Source organism: Dendronephthya gigantea, unplaced genomic scaffold, assembly GCF_004324835.1.
Source record: "Dendronephthya gigantea isolate DGI-Jeju-01 unplaced genomic scaffold, DenGig_1.0 000006F, whole genome shotgun sequence".
Taxonomy (NCBI): Eukaryota; Metazoa; Cnidaria; class Anthozoa; order Malacalcyonacea; family Nephtheidae; genus Dendronephthya; species Dendronephthya gigantea.
This window is the reverse complement of record NW_021163016.1, coordinates 3,802,708-3,823,128: the sequence shown is the minus strand read 5'-3', so window position 1 is coordinate 3,823,128 and position 20,421 is coordinate 3,802,708. Positions and strand designations below refer to the sequence as shown.

General features: G+C 39.1%; 2 protein-coding genes across 4 annotated transcripts; both read right to left on the bottom strand.

Annotated features, from left to right (window-relative positions):
- Positions 1-59: 59 nt before the first annotated feature.
- On the bottom strand, positions 60-5,743 carry LOC114516879 (guanylate-binding protein 2-like). 3 transcript variants are annotated; one of them, XM_028536473.1, is made up of 7 exons: positions 3,918-5,743; positions 2,556-2,880; positions 2,145-2,424; positions 1,714-1,995; positions 1,346-1,500; positions 898-1,184; positions 60-804 (listed from the first exon to the last, which is right to left on the bottom strand). In XM_028536473.1, the coding sequence occupies exons 2-7, from the start codon at positions 2,785-2,787 to the stop codon at positions 301-303; spliced, it is 1,740 nt and encodes a 579-aa protein (XP_028392274.1). In that variant the 5' UTR covers positions 2,788-2,880; positions 3,918-5,743; the 3' UTR covers positions 60-300. The 3 variants fall into 3 exon arrangements, with proteins under 3 accessions (XP_028392274.1, XP_028392277.1, XP_028392276.1); XM_028536476.1 differs by having other exon boundaries at positions 4,339-5,743; XM_028536475.1 differs by lacking the exon at positions 3,918-5,743 and adding an exon at positions 3,176-3,428.
- Positions 5,744-6,311: 568 nt separating this feature from the next.
- LOC114516521 lies at positions 6,312-20,347 on the bottom strand. The gene is given in 46 exon segments (XM_028536032.1): positions 6,312-7,086; positions 7,173-7,251; positions 7,325-7,420; positions 7,499-7,562; positions 7,641-7,775; positions 7,916-8,173; positions 8,326-8,426; positions 8,511-8,586; positions 8,710-8,832; positions 8,903-8,955; positions 9,034-9,109; positions 9,211-9,275; positions 9,355-9,415; positions 9,531-9,659; positions 9,789-9,850; positions 9,929-9,979; positions 10,091-10,138; positions 10,387-10,530; positions 10,618-10,688; positions 10,763-10,811; positions 10,961-11,087; positions 11,307-11,420; positions 11,510-11,632; positions 11,703-11,779; positions 11,884-12,013; positions 12,110-12,171; positions 12,248-12,310; positions 12,472-12,622; positions 12,732-12,952; positions 13,056-13,140; positions 13,252-13,316; positions 13,456-13,590; positions 13,777-13,910; positions 14,006-14,212; positions 14,358-14,567; positions 14,690-14,999; positions 15,113-18,021; positions 18,023-18,436; positions 18,687-18,756; positions 18,843-18,928; positions 19,001-19,056; positions 19,204-19,333; positions 19,424-19,461; positions 19,548-19,636; positions 19,837-19,992; positions 20,242-20,347. Coding segments are annotated over 46 exon segments (8,061 nt in total). The 5' UTR covers positions 20,266-20,347; the 3' UTR covers positions 6,312-6,952.
- Positions 20,348-20,421: the final 74 nt, after the last annotated feature.

Here is a 20,421-nt window from a genome sequence, read left to right as displayed (position 1 = left end):
AAAATTTGAGTGACAAAAATTAAATTTTTACTTTATTTTTACTTTATTTTTACTTTATTTTTACTTTATTTTATAAAACTCTCAAATAGATTATATAATCATAACCATATTAGACCAAACAATACATGCAGCAGAACATACACTTCGAAATTGAGCGCAGTTATTATGGGATATATTTTTCCGCTATCCAGCTGGGTGTGACTTGCCTCAAATCATCAATTTCTGTGAACTAACTGAACTTGTCGATTTGATATATTTTTCTTTGGTCCAATCCGCGCGGACTGATTTGCGCGTGATTCTTCACCGTCCACTTTTCGACGAAGGTAATGGCGGTAATGCAGCACTTGACTCAATTGCAACAACTTCAGAAGTTGACTGAGAGCTAATCGTTTTAACTGCTTGTCCAAAAAGAGTCGTAAATTGACCAACGGAACCGGCTAACGAATCTTTAAGCCACGGAAGTAAGACGGTATACTTATCTCGTTGTTCTAATCCACGTTCTAATTCCATATTAATCATTTCAACTCCACTTCTAATCAGCATTTTAACGCCTTCTAATGAGATAACAAATTCGCCCAAAACCTCATCACTCATTGGGCCTCTATCTGGTGTACCTTGGTACGCTTTCTCTAGGCGAACTAAATCACGTAGAAAAGCTTTATATCCACCATAAATGTTATAATCTTCGTTGTTAAGTTTTCTATTGATTGGATCGTAAAGTTCTTTGATAAGATCGGAGCAAAATTCTTTAGAGATTCTTTTGTTTTCACGTTCGTAATGCACTCTGAGTTCATCTAACGCGCCCTGAAAGATTTAAACAACAAATTGATACAACAATGATACAATAAACAACTATAAGGCATAAGCAATTGTCTCTTCCAGTTTCTTTCAACTTACTGTTAATTTTTGATCCATTTCGTTTGTGTTTGAAGCTTTTTGTAAAACTTTGTGTTTCTTGAATCTTTTCATCGCTTCATCTCTTAATTCTGCACTCAACTTTTCCAGCTCTTCGACCGACATCGGTTTAACAAGTCTCTCGTTCATTTTCAACTGATAATAGTTTGTTATCCTTTCCTTTTCACGGATAAATTCAGCCTCAACGATATGGTTAATAATACTGGGAATACTGGGCGTGCTGCCATTGTTCAATGAAGTGACATAGCTTTCCGCCAGGTAATTAAAATCTGGAAAATAGATGAAGAGGGAATGTCATCGTGGTAGAAAGCTAACAACGTGAAGCTCAAGTTACAGTCCAGTTCATATTTGTCAGAGGCTGAACGGCCAAGGAAAATGTCAAAAACTGACTAGAAAGCATTTCGTGATGGAAGTTTATCACATTACTTACGATGTCCAGTGATTTCCACTTGATTTACAACTTTAATTGGTGAAGAGCTGTGCGCACATTTTATAAAACTCTGGATCTCCTCAAGAAACGCTGGACGAAACTCATCTTCAGGTAACTCGTCTAAATTACTTAATTTTTCCTCGTCAACCACAGGCCTGAAACAATATTCATAGTTTTAGTATTCCTAAACTAACCACAGCCACGTGCGGGACAGGTGAAAAATGGAGCTCTTAATAATTGCTTGAAACGTAGCTTCAAGCTTCAATTATTTAAAGCCATGTTTGTTTTCCTTTGGACCGAGAGGACAAACATTGCTTCATTTCCTAGCTTGGAAAATCTAAAACCAAGAGCGTGAAAAACATACAAACCTTTTCAAGGTGAAGCATCTTCTCGTTGAAAAAAATTCCCGAATTTTTTTTCTCACTTCATTTCTCTGAAGGTTACGTGCGCCAGGTTTGTCCTTTAACGCATGCTCTAAGTATTCGTCTGCTGTGCAAGGACGATGATCGATATTGAGGCTCAAGCTAAAATCCCTGACCACCCAAATGAAGAACGGAGAAAATACATCATCTGTAGTGTCGTAGTCTGTGCTTGCGCCATCACCCTCATTACGACTTAGCTGGATAAATTCTATCATCTGCGTCACCAAGCTAAACAGGATATTTGAATAGTTTGTTAGTGATATGATATTTTAACTAGGAATTGTTGAATCATGAAAGGTAGTTCATGTTTTAACTTTTATAAAGAAGGTAAGAAGAGTCATAGAACGCTACTCTTTTGAATCCCAGCTGTAAATCACCTTAAATTTTGAATGGCATTTTCATCAATCGCATTCCAGCTATTATAAACCACACAGCTGCTGAGAAGAACTGCTAAGGCAAACACATGCACATCTTGGTTAATCCCATCTTCTTTTTCTGTATCTCCTAATCCCTCGCTATCCAATACTACCAAGCATTGTTCCTCATTGCAGGGATGATCTCTGCACCAGACCCAGATTCCTTTGGTATTTGCCTCAGTTGTACCTCCAATAGAGAACCCGGACTGACCAAAAAGTCGATTCATGAGAAATGATTTTCCTATCAAAACGTGGACAAACAGTTAAAATAATTTCATACGCAGATCTACAAAGCAGTACAGTGCAAGTCATGCAAAAAATTTCCATTTGCTAACATTTGACTAGTCAGATCAAACTGGATGTCATTATTACCTGTTCTGTATAACCCCGCTATACTAATCACAACCAAAGGCTTCTCAATTTGACTCAACATTTCTCGTGCTTTGGGATTAATAACGAGCTTCCCATCGTCCAAACTTTGAATGAACGGCAGCGGCTCTGTTGTATATATCATGTCCTTGCCAACATATCCTTCCGGACAAAATCTAGAATCTTCTTGCTCACTTATCGTTGATTCATCAGCACTGAACTTATAAGAATTCATTGTCTCTCCAAATTTCAGTCTTTTCTCAATCTTGTCAGAATTTTGACTACGTCTTTGCGACAGACCCAAAGATCCAAATTCTAGCAAATGTTTCTGAAGAGAGAAGAACATCATACATATATTTAATGAAACAACTTAAAATCTCGCGAATAATTTCAAATTCCAACGCGACCCACCGTAAATTATTCTAATTGGTTAATTAAGCCAATTATCATGCTAATCTATGGCGTAGAATAAGATCTTCGAAGAATTTCAAAACTTCACTGAATTTAGGGTATAAAGAAGACTATGACATACTCATTATTGTATTCAACTTTTAGTAAAACGCAAAATCTGAGAGGAAGTGAAATATGTCACGAATATCCCAAATTACGGTAAGTATACAAACCTTCTAGAGTCGCAATGGATGTCAGACGACAAAAAGCCCAGATGAAGAGCTTTATCAGCGAAACAACAAGATGAATCTAATTCCTTATCTTACGTTCACTGAAAATTAATCCTTTTAATGAACCAACACCGTAAATATGCACGATTTACTTTGCGTTTGTGATTTAAAGACCAAATATTGTGGACTTTGTACGTTGGAAGGAAGACTTGATTGTGACGTAATTACACAACATGGTAACGTGATACATGTATGGTATTTTTACCTATATAAAGTCTTTTCTGGGAACGAGAATGATAACCTGACTTGTCATATACACATTACAAGTCAAACGACTACAAAACATCCCTCAAAAGTGCATTTGATCAAACAAAATTGGATCATAGTCTATATTGAAGTTGATTCAATGAGTTGACCCCGTCGTGTTGCTAAAGTCTAGGGCCTGTACCCTAGTGAGAAAATATCGTCATATTGTCGAGAGTTTGTCAATTTTGTTCTGTTCAATCTGGTTTGATAGATAGCGACACAGTCAAGTCAGTACTTGAGTTGAGGACTAAATCAAACACGTTTTTGTACCCGTTTAAACACTACGATTAGATTTGGGACAACACACTCGCAGGCACTAGAGAAACTTTAACGCTGTAGTATTACAAACTCTCAGAGACAACACACAATTCGCAATAAAATTTATCATGATAAATACATATCAAATGTATAAGGATCTATGAAGAAATAACACACATACTGTAACTCATCACGTCCAATTCTCTTTCTGATAAACATACTTGAAAATATTCTGATATACAGACTCGTACTTTTTGGAATTTGGAATGGATATCTTTATAGTTAACGCTGTTGTTGTTGTATTATTAGTTTGTACTTGTATGGAAATTTGATTCGCAGAATGAATTATTAATGAGGACTATTTTGGGTTCAGCGTAGCTCTGACGTGTATCGCTTTCAATATAAAAAAAATGAAGATCTGAGTACCATGCAAGAAAGTCGCCATCTTTGTAACGTTTTTCTTTGCACAAGCATAAATATTTCTAATTTCATGTACGAATTGACCTGTGTGTAAACGAAACATTTTATTTCAGACTTTCCACAAAATTTACACTAAAATCACCACAATAATAGACGTAAAAGACTGCCAGTCGATGACTTACGACATCTCGATTCACAAGATTGTTGCAAACTGTTCACGATAGGAAGATGCAATTGAGATGACAGTCTTGACGGTTTACACGAGGTAAAAAGAGGAGAAGGAAGATCCATACAGATATTCATTACTGTTCTGTTGAATGGCTTGTTCTCTCTTCTTGCGAAAAGTCTTTTCCATCACTCAAAGTTTGCAAAAACGGAGTAACGTAAGTAATTCCACCATTGCGCTCCTCTCTCCATTCCATCATCACTCGACATTCGTGGAGTTTACTGGGAACAGGCAGGGATAATGAACGTGAACGTGGGATATAGTTTCCTAGATTATCCTGTGATGACACCCTCCTCAAGGTTGGGGAGGGTGTGTATCGATGAAGTCGACCACCTGGTCTCGTAGAGAGAGTCTGCTTCACCCCACAGGCCAGTATATCGTCTCTTGGTTTCCTAAGATCTCCTCTGCGAGACTTTGGTTGCTCGACGTGCCTCACCGAAGACTGACCTAAAGGACGAGCATTGAACGCTGGATGGAGACTACGGTTTGAGTCGTGCGAATGGCTAACGTTTAGCGTACTTGGAAGAGAAGTGCTGGATTTAAAACTTCTTTCGTTAAACGGAGGGTAGGTATGACGAAATACTTCGTCTGATTCGAAGTTTTTGGACACAGGTTCGCTACTGGAACGTCTGTGCAACAGATGTTCTGTATTCCAGAATTCTGGCGTCATTTGTAAACGTCTTCCTAATAACAATAGGTCTCTGTTATCCCTCTTTAAACCCAGACCTTTTCCTCGTGGACACGGCAAGGATTTATCGTGGTTATCAGAAACAACTCCATTTACTCTGCGAGAGTTCAAAGTTTCATTTTGCGAAGTTGTGGAGCTTCGAGATCTTTGATGCTGTTGTGGTGAGCCAGACATCTTTCCTGTGTTGTTAGTATTACCTTTCTCTGAGGTCGCAAGATAGCTAAATGACGATTCTACAGCCAACTGAGGATGAGATGTCATCAGTTTTTGAAGGAATATATTTCATGCTTGGCCCAGTCGCAGATCCTTCAAACACATTGCTTCTCGAATGCTCCATCTTGTCGCCTTGAGGGGACCTTCGTCCTTTTCTTTGTGATAAATGAGTCCGCGCGATATTTTTGGTTTAACAAGATCTTTCCGCGGGAACTACAAGATATCTGATACCACTGAAATAGCACATGAACCAAGCCAGACGTCTTTGAAAAGCCAACGAAGCTTTCTTTCAACATAAACAAACTCACAGTTTATGCTAGAATGTGTTTTGTTACGCACTTCTGGTTTATGTGCAATTGCACGGGCGAAGATACCTGTTATAAAAACCAACCAAAAAACCACATCATGTGAAAAATAATAACGTGGTCATTATTATTTTCGTTACATTGTAACACTTCAGTAAACTGTCTTTGCAAATATTTGATTTGCAACAATTTCACGATGCGACCCCAAACAAGCGTTTATATATATATTATTGTCTTCATCATGCAAGTGCAGAAATCTCACAATTTTTTCGTCATTAGCGAGTTGACACAGGCCGCGAAAGTTGGACAGTTTATAAAACACTTGGAATATTACATATACCACCAGCAACCACCCATTTAGTTACCGGCTTTTGCCTTCAAAATCTAATGCAGTTTCAATGATATCATCAAATCTCTTCATGCAATTCATCTCAGATGATTACGATATACACCATCACGGATAACAAACAAGCAAATCAATTATCTTTTTATACAAGCGGTGCCCGGATGGATAAATAAACGTGGGCGATGCTTGTTATTGAGGAAAATGGGAGAATATTTATGGCAGAAAAAGTTAATAATAAACCATTGTGGTTGGCAGTAATATAGGACGATGGATCGTGGTTGGCATGAGAGTAATTCAATTTTACATATATCGTGCTTGATTTTTTTAAAAAACTTTCTTAAAACCACGCAGATAGGTTTGTGACGCGGTCAAGTCTACCGCCCACCTTTTTCAATCTATGCTTGAATTTTGCAGCAGGAATTTAACAATGGTTTCAGTAATAATCTTGTGAAGCTTGTTTTAATAATCATATATGCAAGCGCTTCAATTATGCTCAAAGATTCCGATATTTCTATTGTGTTGTGCTTGGGAACAGTTTTTACAATAGAACCAGCAGCTTGGATAAATTAAACTTGACACAGTAGTCAGGCTTCCCTATTTGGTGTAAAAAATGGTAGTGTCTTTTAACAAACGTCTTCGACGGATATTTTGATCTTGCGATAGTTTCTTCCATCGAGGAAGCATTTATTTGAATATTTTAAGATATAAATCTGAGTATAACATTTAACTGAATATAAGCTTGCGTCTATATCGCCATTACAGTCTTAGTTTAGAAAACACTAATTCAATACAGACCAAAAATATTTATGGAGACGGTGTCTTTGTCACAAAGCACCTACCATTGCAGTAGATAATCGTAAGTCATCATCTACTGACTTACAAAAACTTTAAAACTCACGGTCTACACAGAGGTCATCTCACCCTTCCGTGACGCTCCACGCTTCACACCACATTTCCATGAAATCTGTATTCACTCCATCACGCCACTCACACGAGAGATTACGAGAAATCCAAGGAATTATGTGAAATCCAAACCAATATGCTCTCTCTCCTCCTCAGATGAAAATGCACTCGAATCACTCTCATCGTCATCAAAGGGCTTGGGTTCAACTTTAATTTTTTCCTTCGTCAAAGTTGTCGAGATTGGAACTCCTAAAAACAAATTCAACTGTTGTGGCAAAAGAAAACTGGATAATTTCGAATGATTACCCTTCGAATGGGGTTATTAGTCGACTCACTTGATTGATTCTTTTCGTTCTCTTCATCAGATCCTGAATCAGTGTCCCACCGGTCAAAATCGACACTCAAGAACGGTGGCTACAATAAGAAAATAAACATTTATAACAATTTATTGTAACTTAACAGAAACACTTCCTAAAAAAACATTTACCTTCTCAGGAGATGAGAGAAGTCGTTGCCAAGTAACACACTGGGATTTCTTTAGAGTCACCAGCACCTCAGATCCTCGCACATCAACTTTACTTTCCTAAAATCATAATAACAACGACACATTGATTAAACTAAACATTTTCATTCCTAAAGGTTTACAAAGCACAATACTTACTTTAGGATTAACTTCGGCAAACAATTCCAAGTTTAATTCGTATAGTTTTCCCATATGATTTGTCCTGTATAAAAAACAAACAATATTCACAATCCTGGCATCATTTTGTGTCTAGCTTAGGACTCATACACCAAGCATTTACCTGAAGTGAAGAGACTTCTCTGTAATGTTGACCTGGTGACGATGGACGCCTCGCAGTTTGATAGACAAGGACACAAAGCGTTTCGTTTGAGACCACATTGTCATTGGATGCACAGCAGGAACACCACTGGGGAAGCTGAAAAAAAATGTAATCACTTGTAACTGTCGTGAATATGGACACATGAAGCTTGAATAACCCACCGAAGCTAACGTCAACACATTATTGTCAACCCAGCAAAGCTAACGTCAACACATTATTGTCTTTAGAAAACTTACACATCGATATTATCTTCCAACAAAGGTAGATCATCATCTGAGGTTACGACACCATTCACACCCTTGCCGTTGGCTTGAGCTGGCTTTCGTTTCTTGGTTACGGATATTGGCTTGCATTTGATTGGTTCTTGAAGTGGTGACGTGATAGACGAGGCTTCGACCAGAGGAACGTCAGGTGCTCGCCCCAGGAGACGTTGTATAAGGTTGCGACACGTGCGACGAGTATCGAATGGAAGTATTCCTTCATTATCACCCAATCTAAATGATGTTGGAAGGAAACAGAGGCGATAATGGCTAAAATAACATTAACTTTCTTTGCATAATCAAACCATGCTTACCTCAGCAGTGAGTTCTACACTAGATCAATTTTCTCAAAATTAAGTTGTTTACAATGAATATTCTATTATCACCTTCGCATCAGATCAATTATTCCCAGCCGACGCATGATCTCTCGATTTTCATCATTATAACTGGACAGCGTTTTGAGAGAGCAAACTGCGTTTTGTATGATCTAGTGAAAGCACAAGCACATGAAATCATGAGACAAGAATAAGAAGGGATCAAGTCAAGCTTCAGGTTCCTGAAATTTGCCTACTTTTTCGTCTTGACTGGTCCTGATTAAGTCACAGATTTTCTCGATTCCTCCTTCTTTTCCGATAAACATTTTATTCCTAGAATTAAAATGCAAGAAATGAAAAAACAAAGTGACTGCTCACCGCGAGAAGGAGTTCAAAGCCCCTCAAAGCTTCTCACATCCAGTTGAAGAACAATCCAATTCAATCTAACATATGTACCTTGTATTGTGAGCCAACATAGATATCGCCCATATCACATACTCTAGCACAGAGTTACTTCTACTTTCCAGAAGTTTTAGTAATGTTTCCAGGCCTCCGGCCTCTCTGATGGCGTCACAGTTGCTATGACAACCAGAGAGTAGACGTGAGTCAGTGAAAGAAGGATTTGTACGAAGAGTAAAACAAAGCTTACTTGTTATTGTCTGAGCAAAGGGAAACAACTGCCCAACAAATATTTTCTTGAACCTAATAAAGACAGTGAGAAGAAACTGGAGATTCACTCAGAAAGCAAGATTTATCAAGAGTGCTGGCAGACAGACTTACCTTCTCCTGGTCTGTGTTAACCAGAAGATCACAAAGATTTTTTATGCCGCCAACTTCTCGCATAGCATCGCGATTTCTACAAGGAATAATGTTTTAGTAAAGAATATGTTGATGTACCACACGATCCACGAAGAGAACTGCGTGGACGGTGGACATCTCAAGCAGTTTTATTTTCACCTTTCACTTGTCGCTAGAATTCTGATCGCCCAAGCCGTGTCTTCCTGAAGTTCCACGTTCCTCGCCTCATGAGAGAAAGATGAAGAAATGCTCATGAAACTTGTAAGTTGTCAATCTATGTTTATCATAGTCAAACGTGTTTACCTTGCCCAGAAAATCACACAGTATTTTTAAACCGCCTTCACGTCGGATCTCTTCACAGTTTCTATAGAAATGGACGGCAAAACCAGGTGAATGCAAGCGTTTTACTAAATAATATGGCACAGGGCAGACCTAGAACTGAATGTTCAACAGCTGAGGGGTGGAAAGTGGACACATACAACTCGTTCTGGGTGGCCAAGCGCGACAAAGCATTAACGATATGTTGTTGAACTGCTTCATGCTTGATTAAACCAAGTAGCTGACATATACAGCGAACACCACCGCTTTCTCGTATGTCATCTTTTCTCCTGTAAAAAATGACGATGCACTTTGATTAGATCACAGAAACTGCCTTTGCTGTAGATGAGAGAGAGTACTACCACTTTCTACTTGGACAGAAATATTAAAAACAGAGTAAAATAAAGAAGCACACTGACTTAACACTTCCAGAAACGATGTTCTTAATTTCTTGAGCATAACGTTGTTTTGTATTAGGATCCTAGCGAAAGATTAATTCATGTCTTACGTCATTTCAAGAGAACTAAGAACTTCATACAAAGCTTTTAACTGGACTAACCTCCTCTCTATACAGCTTTAAACATAATACAGGAATCTCTTCATATGGCTCCTATATAGAAAGACGTTGGGATTCAGATATTTACATCATAAACAGGGAGTCTTTCATCGTATGTGAATGAAACTTCTACTGAATGGATTGAACCATGATGGGTGAACAAACCTTAGGGTGTCCTGTGCTATTTGACTCAAAAGCTTCTGGAAACAAGGTCTGGGGAAGCGAGATAAAGCGAGGTTATTTCGTTCATGGAATGTGGTTAACTAAATCATGGGATGACGAGAGCGCAATAAACGCAATCATAAACATTGTCTGGGAGACGAAACTAGTTAACTAAGAGTAAACCTAGGATTTTAGTGGGAAATTTGTCACTGTCTCTTCCACACGAGTTTCGCGAGTCTGGAAGAAGAATTAGAAGATCTCAGCAGAGAATGAAGATGAGATCATTCGTTTTTACTCACTTTGAGATATTGTATGGTCGCCTGTGCGTGTCCAGCGGTCACCAACTCGTGGTTCACAAGTACGTCACGTTCCGTCGACGTATCGCACAACTCAATACCGAACCTGGATGTCCCCGCCAACACAGCAGAGGTCTTTGACTTCACCTGTGAACACAAAACACGGTGATTAGAGTTATACTGGATCTATCAGCTCACAAATGTTTACCAAACGATCAATTCATCTTTCATTACCTTCGCAAACAGTAATTTATCTTCCACTAAATTCCACAGACCCTCAGCGTCATCGTCTGCCCATTCAGCGCCTGAAATTGAACAAAATGTTTTGCAACGGAGAGAAGAACAACAAACAGTTCATATGAAGAGATCTCGCACATACCAACTGGACTAATATTGACAAGACTGCACTCTATCGCTTGGAAGGGAAACTAAATGAGAAACAATATAAGCCGTTGCAACAGCAACTTCATATTTGAAGAAATACGAGGATAACTTTTCATCTTATTATCCAATAATTTGCAACTAGAATTAGCATTGAGATTGTAACAAAATCCATCGAACAGAAAATGGTTTTTACCTGCAAATATTGAGGACGCATTGCAGCAATTCTATCCTGTGTTATCCACTCTCTATCCCCATAGTCTACGAAAAATACATCATATTCCCTCTCTGGTCTGATGCTGAGTATTTTTGCCCGATACCATCTTGAGAAAAGACAAATTAAACAATGCGAGTACCTTTCTGGGAATCAACCTTAAAAGACGAGAGTGTTACAATATTTTCCAAGCTTTCGGGGCCCAGTTGCAAAACAAGATTGAAAGAATTGCCCTAGACATATTTTCCACGAAGGGACGATCTTATAGATCTTTTAAAACAGCTGGAAACGATTGAGGTAACCATTAAGTGTAGCTTGAAAAATGCACCTTTCATCGTCCGCAAATTTGGCCAAACACAATGAACCGATGCTAAACTCCTCCTGGCGTTCCAATGTTTGTTTTTTAAAATCATCATTGATTTGGTCAACCAGGTCTTCTAGGCTGAAATACAAGAAGAATGACATCATTTTGTAACCCTGGTAACGACTGAATCAACGACAATGCCTCGTCGTTTAAACCTTTCAACACACCTGTTGGAGTTCGCATCAAGCCGAACAAAAATCAGTCCAGGATTGGATATTGCAGAAACTTTAACCATTTCGTAGTCTTGTTCAGGTAAACAGCATGTTTGTATCTGCTCAGAGCATGAAAAACTAAAGAGAAGATCAATAAATTCAATTTCCTGTGTTTTATCATGAAAAAATCTACAGCGTTGAAGCAAACCTTTCAGAGTCCTCGCGTCCTGTTAAATAGTTAGCTTGAATAAATGATGTAAAATGTTTCTTTAGGTTTCCAACATGCTTAAACAATGAAAAAATCGAGTGAGACGAGTCCTACTGAGTCCACTTTCCACTCTATGGATAAAGTTATCATAAATCGTTCTTGTTTAAGTGAAACCACTCACCTCTTGGTTGGGCAAAGCAAGACCTTTCTTCAACAAATCAAGACGAACGTTAAATACATTTGTCATCACGTTAATTTCCTTCAAATGCTCTTTGGCAACCAAAGGATCGAGCCAGATCGTATTCCTCAATCTTTGTTAAAAAAAAACATATCAATAAACTATAAAATCAATTTTATAAACGATAAGATTAAAAACAATTCACAAACAGCGTGATGCAATATTATACCCCATAATCACTTTTCCTTCAAGTTCTTTTCCTTCAATATGTTGTTTAACGTATCTGACAGCCTTGGAAGGAATATTTTGAACATTTCACTCAAAGAACAGAAGATGCTGCAAAATATTACATTATCAAAACACTGACCTTATTCGTCCAGTTTTTGTCGTTATCCAAAGGTTTTATTCTGCACACGTACGCCTCAACAGCCTTTGAATTGAATCACAAAAATACACTTTTTATATGACATTGTGAGGTCGTTGTGAGTGGAGTCAATAGGGAAAATATGCTCGAAAACTGTATTGAAATCTCAGCCTGTTATTGCTAATCTCGTCAAGCTCTACCACAAGAGGAATGGAGTCATTACTCACCTGATATGGAATATCAATAAACTGTGGAGCGATTTCAAACAGATTGAAGGACGGAATATTTTCATAAAAACCGCGATCAATAAAATAAACCTGGACTTCCATAGCTCTGTTTGTCTCCGGATCCTGGCGTGTTACTTCAATAATTTTTGCTCTGAATGAAAGAATATTATACCAAGAAACATTGAATTATTAGTACATAAACCATTCATCTATGGTTCATGCAATCGGGCAAGTTTCTTGGCTACACTACAAACACTGACCTATAATACGACCCTTCACTTTCAACAACACAAAGTCTTTGACGTTGTATTCTCGAACAAACATGGCGGTTTTGCGGATCTGTGTACACGCTGTTTAGATCCAGAGCTAATTTAAGAAAAGTCGCTCCGCTGTAATAATTGTTGACTTCCTGTCTGTCGCTATGATGTTCCAGTATTCTCACGAAATAACGTGAGCCATCCACTACGGCCAGGATTAATACCTACATGAAAATGAAAACATGAAATTCCTCCGCAAATGTTCACATTTAAGGTACGGGATACTTCAAGAAATCATGTCACCGCCGTTCAGAAGTAAACACAAACCTTAACGATTCCAGATTTAGGAAGAAGAACAGACACGTCGACATCATGGAAGACTGTGTGGCGACCTTTGCATTGCTGAAGATCTCTAAAATCATCAAATTTTTATCACGGTTGAGGAGTTTCCAATAAAAGTAGTAGTCTGCAATAAGCTAGCATGGTTTGTGGATGAACTACATGAAAACCAAAGGGTGCAAACCTGCACTGTCCAAACGCTTTCAAACAGGTACACAAATCATCATTTTTTCTTCCCTCTTCTTTTTCCTAGGCCATAAAACACAGACAGAATTAAACCACAAAGATCCGAACAACGGCAGATTCTTGTATCTTTTTGTCTCAGAAAGCCCTGTCACGTTTACGGCAACCAAAGATAATCAACTGAACAAGTTACGTCGTTACGAACCTTGTATGCAATTTCGCAAACTTTCTCCAGTGTTGGTGGAACAGGACTGCTGGATCTGACCATCAGTTCCTTGATACCACGGGCGCAAGCAGTCGAGCACTCTGTTCCAATCGTTAGTGACAGACACTCTCTCGCCTATACCAAAAAGATCCATTAATAAAACCCACACTGCATGGAATTCCAGGCTGTGTATTCTACAATAAGCTGCCGTGGCTTGTGTCTGAACTATCTGAGAAAGATATCTCAAACGTGGTGGTCAAGTGTAGGTAGTATTCTACAATAAGGTAGCCTGGTTTACCTTAGAAGAAATCACATGCTTACCTTTGTACTTGGGTAAGATGCTGCCATGGCGAACATACGTTTACCAAAGACTTTCTTCGTTGGTGCAAACTCGTAATGAATAACAAATGTCGCAGTTCTGATGTTAACTTTGTCGATAACACCATCTGTCATAACTGAACATTCATGTCAATTCAAATGTGATTCTCGCCGTGGTCAAGCAAAGACAACTTACAATAAAATAATTAATCATGAAAGGTTTTAATTTTACCTAAAATAAGTGAAGAATCACAGCTGTGAGGTGTATTCCATTTTTTTCGAACTTCAGTTAACTGTTCAGGCCAAAGAAACTCGTGAGCCATCAAAACTACAAAGCTGTAGTGTTCAAGCATTTGCCCCAGACGTTCAGCAGCTTTGGCAGTTGAAGTGAAGATAACTATCTCGTGGTCGTTGTTCAGGGTATATTTATCCAACAAACCTGATAAAGAAAATAGATCATTGTAAAAGAATAACTTGTATAAAGACGTGGTACATACCCTATTTTTCTTGAGTAATACTGAAACAAGAAATAGCAAGAAGTACCAAATTCAGTTCAATCAGAATTCACAGACAAACTAACGTACTTAATAATTCCGTCTCTCTCTTGTCCGAGGAAACGTAGTTCACAATCTGACGAACATTACAAAACATCGCTGCCTCAATCTGGTTGGCAATAAAGATCCATGGATTTCCAAGATAAACCCTTACGAGGGAGCAAACCCCGGTGGACCATTTGTTTCCTAAAACTACACATTGCCTTGGTGCAATACGATCTGGTTGTGAGTGAAGGAGAGCTGAAATATAAGAATAAAAGTCATTTTAGGTTTCCTCCTGTAGTAACACTGGTTCAATAAGATATGATCCTTACTGGACCTCTAGGAAGAACAGTTTAGAACTGTGGATGAACATAATTTACCGCCAAACTCCCTCATAAATTGTTTGACATTCTCAGTTTGTTCCTCAACCATGACATCAGCATCATCAAAGACAACATGACATAATCTATCCAATCTCGTGACCTTCTTCTTAAGCATGCGCAGAAGACAGGGGATAGTGGCGACGAGGACTTCACAACCATTAATAAGGCCTGGGATGCATTCATCCTCAGCCCCGGCGCCAAATATGATCTGGGTACGAATATTTTGCACGTTCTTCGTTAGCTTTCGACATTGCTCGTAAACCGTCGTGGCTTTTTGCCAGCCTTTGCATAAGACCAATGCAAGAGCCTGAAATGAAATAACATTAATGACTTTAATACTACAAGGCAATTTCGGGCAAAAAAGAAATTTTGAGGAATCCCTTTAAACCAGTTGTTGGAAGACGTCGCTCCTCAACTTACCCCATTTCCTAAAGGCACTTCAGAATACGAGCCTGGTTCAGCCAACTGTGTAATGATTGGCGGGAGATAAGCCATCACGTTCTCTGAACTCTTCTCCGGAATCCCAAACACGTCACGACCGCGCAATATTGCTGGCCAAATACTGGCCTGGAACGAGCTAGGTTTGACCACGCACACGTCACGCAAGCTTCGCAGAATACTTGCAGGAAATCTCTGTGAGTCAATCTCAGCCAGGGGGGGAGGCATTTCCACTCCATGAACTATGATGTCATCCCTCACCTTACAAAGTTCTGGGTCAGGCATGGGTAACGATGGAATTCGTGGAGACTTTTTCGGACTGGTAGAGATTGATGGAGTCTTGACATGTTGTCTCTGGATTGTTGGGGTAGATGGTCCTTGATTATTTTGGATATGTTGAGACATATTTTGTCTGGTTTGGATAGGTTGGTACTTGCTTGTATTGTCAGGGCTTTCGGAGGCACTACTGGGATATCGACTGATAGAAGAGGATTTGGATTCATAGTTAGGGATAGATGGAGCAGCACCCGAGGGTAAACGCTGAGATGGTGATGTATTTCTAAGACTATCCAATGATTGAACCATACTATTATAAGCAATAGGTGATGGCAAGGGTTTAGTTTGGGATTGATCCGGAGCTTCTGTGTGCCCAAGTGAGCCGATATCCTGCCGAAAATCCTGCCGAAAATCCTGCCGAAAATCCTGCTGGACTGAATTTGTGGACTTGGCCAGAATATTGGACTCGTTCATGTGCATGGTTGAAACAGCTGGAGTATTCGGTAGTTGCTTTATCGCTGATTTGTGTTCAAAACTACTTTGTGAGACACATTCTGATCCTCTCTCTGGAAAACTCTCGTGTTGATCACGAGGGAGGTTTGAGGATAGTGGTTGATAATTGGTTACATTAGGGTACTCTGATGTATTGCCAGGATTATATTGAAATTGTCTGGGTGGTAAATTTTGTTGTTGACCAAGAAGAGGACCAGTAGATTGTGGTTGAGTTGGGGGTACATTTGATGTGCTTTTTGGGCTGTATTGTGATTGTCTTTGAGGGATACTTTGTTGATAGGTAGGGATACTTTGTTGATAGGTAGGCACATTAGTAGGATACTCAGAAGTCGTTCCTGGGATACATTTTGTTTGCGTTGGTGAGGGACGTGGGTGCTTTACGTGACTCTGAGATACACCAGTGGGTGATACACCAGGTACATTCGAGTAGACGGGTGAGGGTAAGGAGTTATACTGAGATTGTCGCTGTACGGTACTCTGGGGGACAACGATGGACTGTGATTGACTATTTGATACAATTGGGTATGGAACGTTGTTCGTTGGGATGTTTCCGCTCTGAGGCATTCTTGTAGCGAGATTTTGCTGCAGTTGACTGTAAGGACCAGCTGTGGATTGTACTGGACTAACAGGGTGTTGAGAGACTTGAGAGGCTGACACAGGAACATTTTTGGATAGTTCAATAAAAATGTTCTTATTTGGTCGTTGATTATGATGGATTAGTCTTGACTGTGGTTGATTAGAAACGATGGACATCGAGGGATTTCTTGCGGTATTTTGGGATACATTTTCATACGTCGAGAACGATGAACTATTATGAGAATTTAGGGAAATATTTTGGCTCGAAGCGTCAGGTTGATGGCGGGGAGGATGAGACAAGGACGAAGCCGATGATGTTGGCGCTCTTTCTTGCGAGAATGACGGAGCAGATGGCGGTTTTGAGCTCGAAACATTTTGGATGTTTCCTGCCATGAGATGACGTTGTTGATTAAAAGAAGACGCAGCCTGGTTAAACATAGTCTGAGACTGATTCTGGCTATTCTGAGGTGCAAAACCTGCGCTTGTCATGTTCTGATAAGTCTCGTTTGGTCTTGAATATCCAGCAGAAAGAGCTTGAGACTCGCTTGGAATACTACGTGAAAAAGATGAACCCACGGGTGATACATGTTTAACTGTGGAAGTGGATGAATACGGGTTCTGAACTGTGGAAGTGGATGAATACGGGTTCTGAACTGTGGAAGTGGATGAATACGGGTTCTGAACTGTGGTAGTGGATGAAAACGGGTTCTGAACTGTGGAAGTGGATGAATACGGGTTCTGAACTGTGGTAGTGGATGAAAACGGGTTCTGAACTGTGGAAGTGGATGAATAAGGGTTCTGAACTGTGGAAATGGATGAATACGGGTTCTGAATTGGAGGAGGATGGAAGTTATTCTGAAAAGGCTGTCGTGAAGATGTCACGTTTTTTTGATCATTTGAGAAACCAGAGCTGGTAGGAGCCGAATGATAACCAGAGGTGTTTTGGCCAGAACTTGGATATTGACTTGAAGAAGTTTCATTCGGATTCCGTTGATTCATCGTAGAAGGATGTCCACTGCTTGGATAATGTGGAGTGGCTGAATTCATCTCATTCTGTCTTGTTAAACTCGCGCTAAAGTTCGGCTCATTTCTACGACATTGCTGCCCGCTTGGAGCAGCGTAGTTTTGAACCATGTTTTGAGATTGATTCTCAAAAGATGTGTTTTGAGCAGAATACATTGTCGTTTCTCCTGCAGGTCTAGGCAAGTTTTTCTGGTTGAAATAATTTTGGTTTAAATTCTGATTGTACGGCTGATGGTCATAGGTATTGTTGTTTGAACGGACATCTTTATATTGGGTGGTTGGGGGAACATTTTGATCATGAGCTGACACAGAATTAGGAACCAAATTATCATCTTTCAGAGGCCGTGATGTTGAACCTTGATGGTGACTGTTCCTCTGGAAATCTTGAGTGGAGAGATACGAATTCTGGTTATTGGTCGAGTTTGCATCTTTAGTGAGCTGGAGTAGGTTGATTAAGACGCTGTGGCAATGTTCTTTGTTGGTACAAATCTTTCTGGCCTGGGTCCTCGCTACTGGAATAACCACTAGAGTTCTTCAAAATTGGTTTGAGTTGCGAGGCTTCAGCTTTGGATGGCTGGCCATCGCTTGTACCAGTAGCAGGGAGACGAGCTGACATAAAACGTACTTTATTGCGATCTTCATTGTTTGTAAAACTTTGCATTCCTGAACCTTCGCTACGAAATCCTTTGACGATGTTTGACCGTTGTTTTCCTAACTCGTTTCCACTTCCCTGGGCACTTCCCTCACTGTCATCAGACCAGGTAAATGGTTGGTATTTAATTTTTTCTTTTTGACTTGAGTTGGGTGAAAAATCACTGTTCAATGACACAGAATTTTGTATTTTCTCTCTCATTTTTTTAAGCTCTTCTGAAAAGGTGTCTTGCGAACAATCTTGATATGAAGTTGCTGAAGTTTTGTCTAAAAACGAAATTGCAAAAGAATAAAGAAGTCCAAATGAATTCCATGTAGAGGAAGCAAGGTATGTTTTACATGATATGATAAGTGATATTATAATGATTGTGGAGTGATGATTAGTATTACCCACCCCCCTGGACCCACTTCCCTGGACCCTGCTCTGCCAAAGATAATATCCCCACCTTTCACTGCCAAATTACACTTTACAGTTGTTCTAGTACTCAAAGTAATGAATATTCAATAGGGTTTGTACCTGGATGATCATACTTTGACTTTGCAAGTGTGGCATATTCATTGTTCACAAGCTCATCGTTTAAACAAATCTTGATTACAAAAAGAAATTTAGGGTTACTTTAATGAAAAGTTAATGAATTAAGACAAAGCATATGCAGTTATTTAAATCACAAACCATTGTTTCGGATCCCAGAGCAAACAACAGAACATGATGAATGCCATCATCATCAATATTCTTGACATCAATTTGAAGAGTAAAGCCTTGAGAGAATGAAACAGGCCATGAGAAATAATTCTAAGAGTTACAGATATCTAGAAAGTTAATGAATCTACCATGAATTTGTTTCTCAAGCCATTCTGTTGCTGAGGTATCCCATGTGTCACCAGGCCTGAAAATTGTTTGCACGTCATATTTAATTTAACTTCTTGCATTGGTATAATTGTCTTAGGCATCCTCACAGATCCCTGATCAAGTCATCTTAAGAAAATGCGCATCTAAAGAAAATGCGCAGCTAAATTCCTTTTAATTCACTTACTGCTTTTTAGTTGTGAGATCAAAATATGAGGTGACCAATGTTAGAGGTTTTAATCCTGATAAAACACACTCCATTGTTTGATAAGGAACCTTAAGAAATTCATCTGGGATCTGTTGTACCCTAGAACATGAATTGATATTAACTACAGTTTAGGCAAATGAAATGGTTAAATAATAGCTCATTGAGAACTTGTGTAAAGCAAAAATATACCAAATTCCTGGCACCAGGGTTCTTTCACCAAGATCAACCAGAAGAACTCTAAATCAAGAACACTATCTGTTACATTTTGTCTGAGAGTGTGTTGCAATGAAAAAACATTGCTGCAACCATTTGTATATACCTACCTGGTTTGAGGCCCATTGATTGTTTGAAAAATACTGAGCACTTTAGCACGATACCAACATCTATCTGAGGTCCGCTTTACCAAACATATCTAATCGCAAACCATAATGAAGACAAATGAAACTACCCATGACTTGTTTTACACTGTGGCAATAGAAATCCGCAACCCTATCTAACCACTTTGACCCTACCCAAAGACCCGAACTTAATCCCAACTACTGTATATAATCCAAGCCCACATGTCAAAGAGAATCTAATAAAAATCGTAAGTAAAACACTAGTGTATCATACTTCTCCTTTTTGGGGAATTCTGCTTTTCTCATTGCGTGATTGCTTCTCTGCTTTGTCACAATAATCATTGATTTTACCAATCAACGTATAGTAACTCTCTGCTTCTGTCCTATTTCTTGATGAGGGTTTACACCAGAAGTGACCAGCATCAACAATCTAAACAATACCATTCATTTTTAGTTTGAAACCCAGCCTGAGTCAACGGCGATGTTTATTATTTTTGTCTTGCAGAACCATACAGTCCATCACAACTGTACATAAATAACAAATCTAACATCATAGTTTGTCATGCACCAGCACTACCATTTCACTAAATAACAAATAATTGTGATACGCAAATAATACAATCAGCACCAATTATTTATATTTCTAGCACACTGTTACAATACTTATATCTCATCATACCTTGTACACTTCAACCTCCAACATTTTCAAGCGATCAAGAAAGATACGCACATTTTATTCGGCTTGTTTCTGCAAAAAAGGCAATGTTGAACGCACATGTGTTTACCTCGAGAACACCATGCTCCATGAGCCCTCAAGAACACGATCACTCCAGTACTTGATGTTGTATTGATATCGACT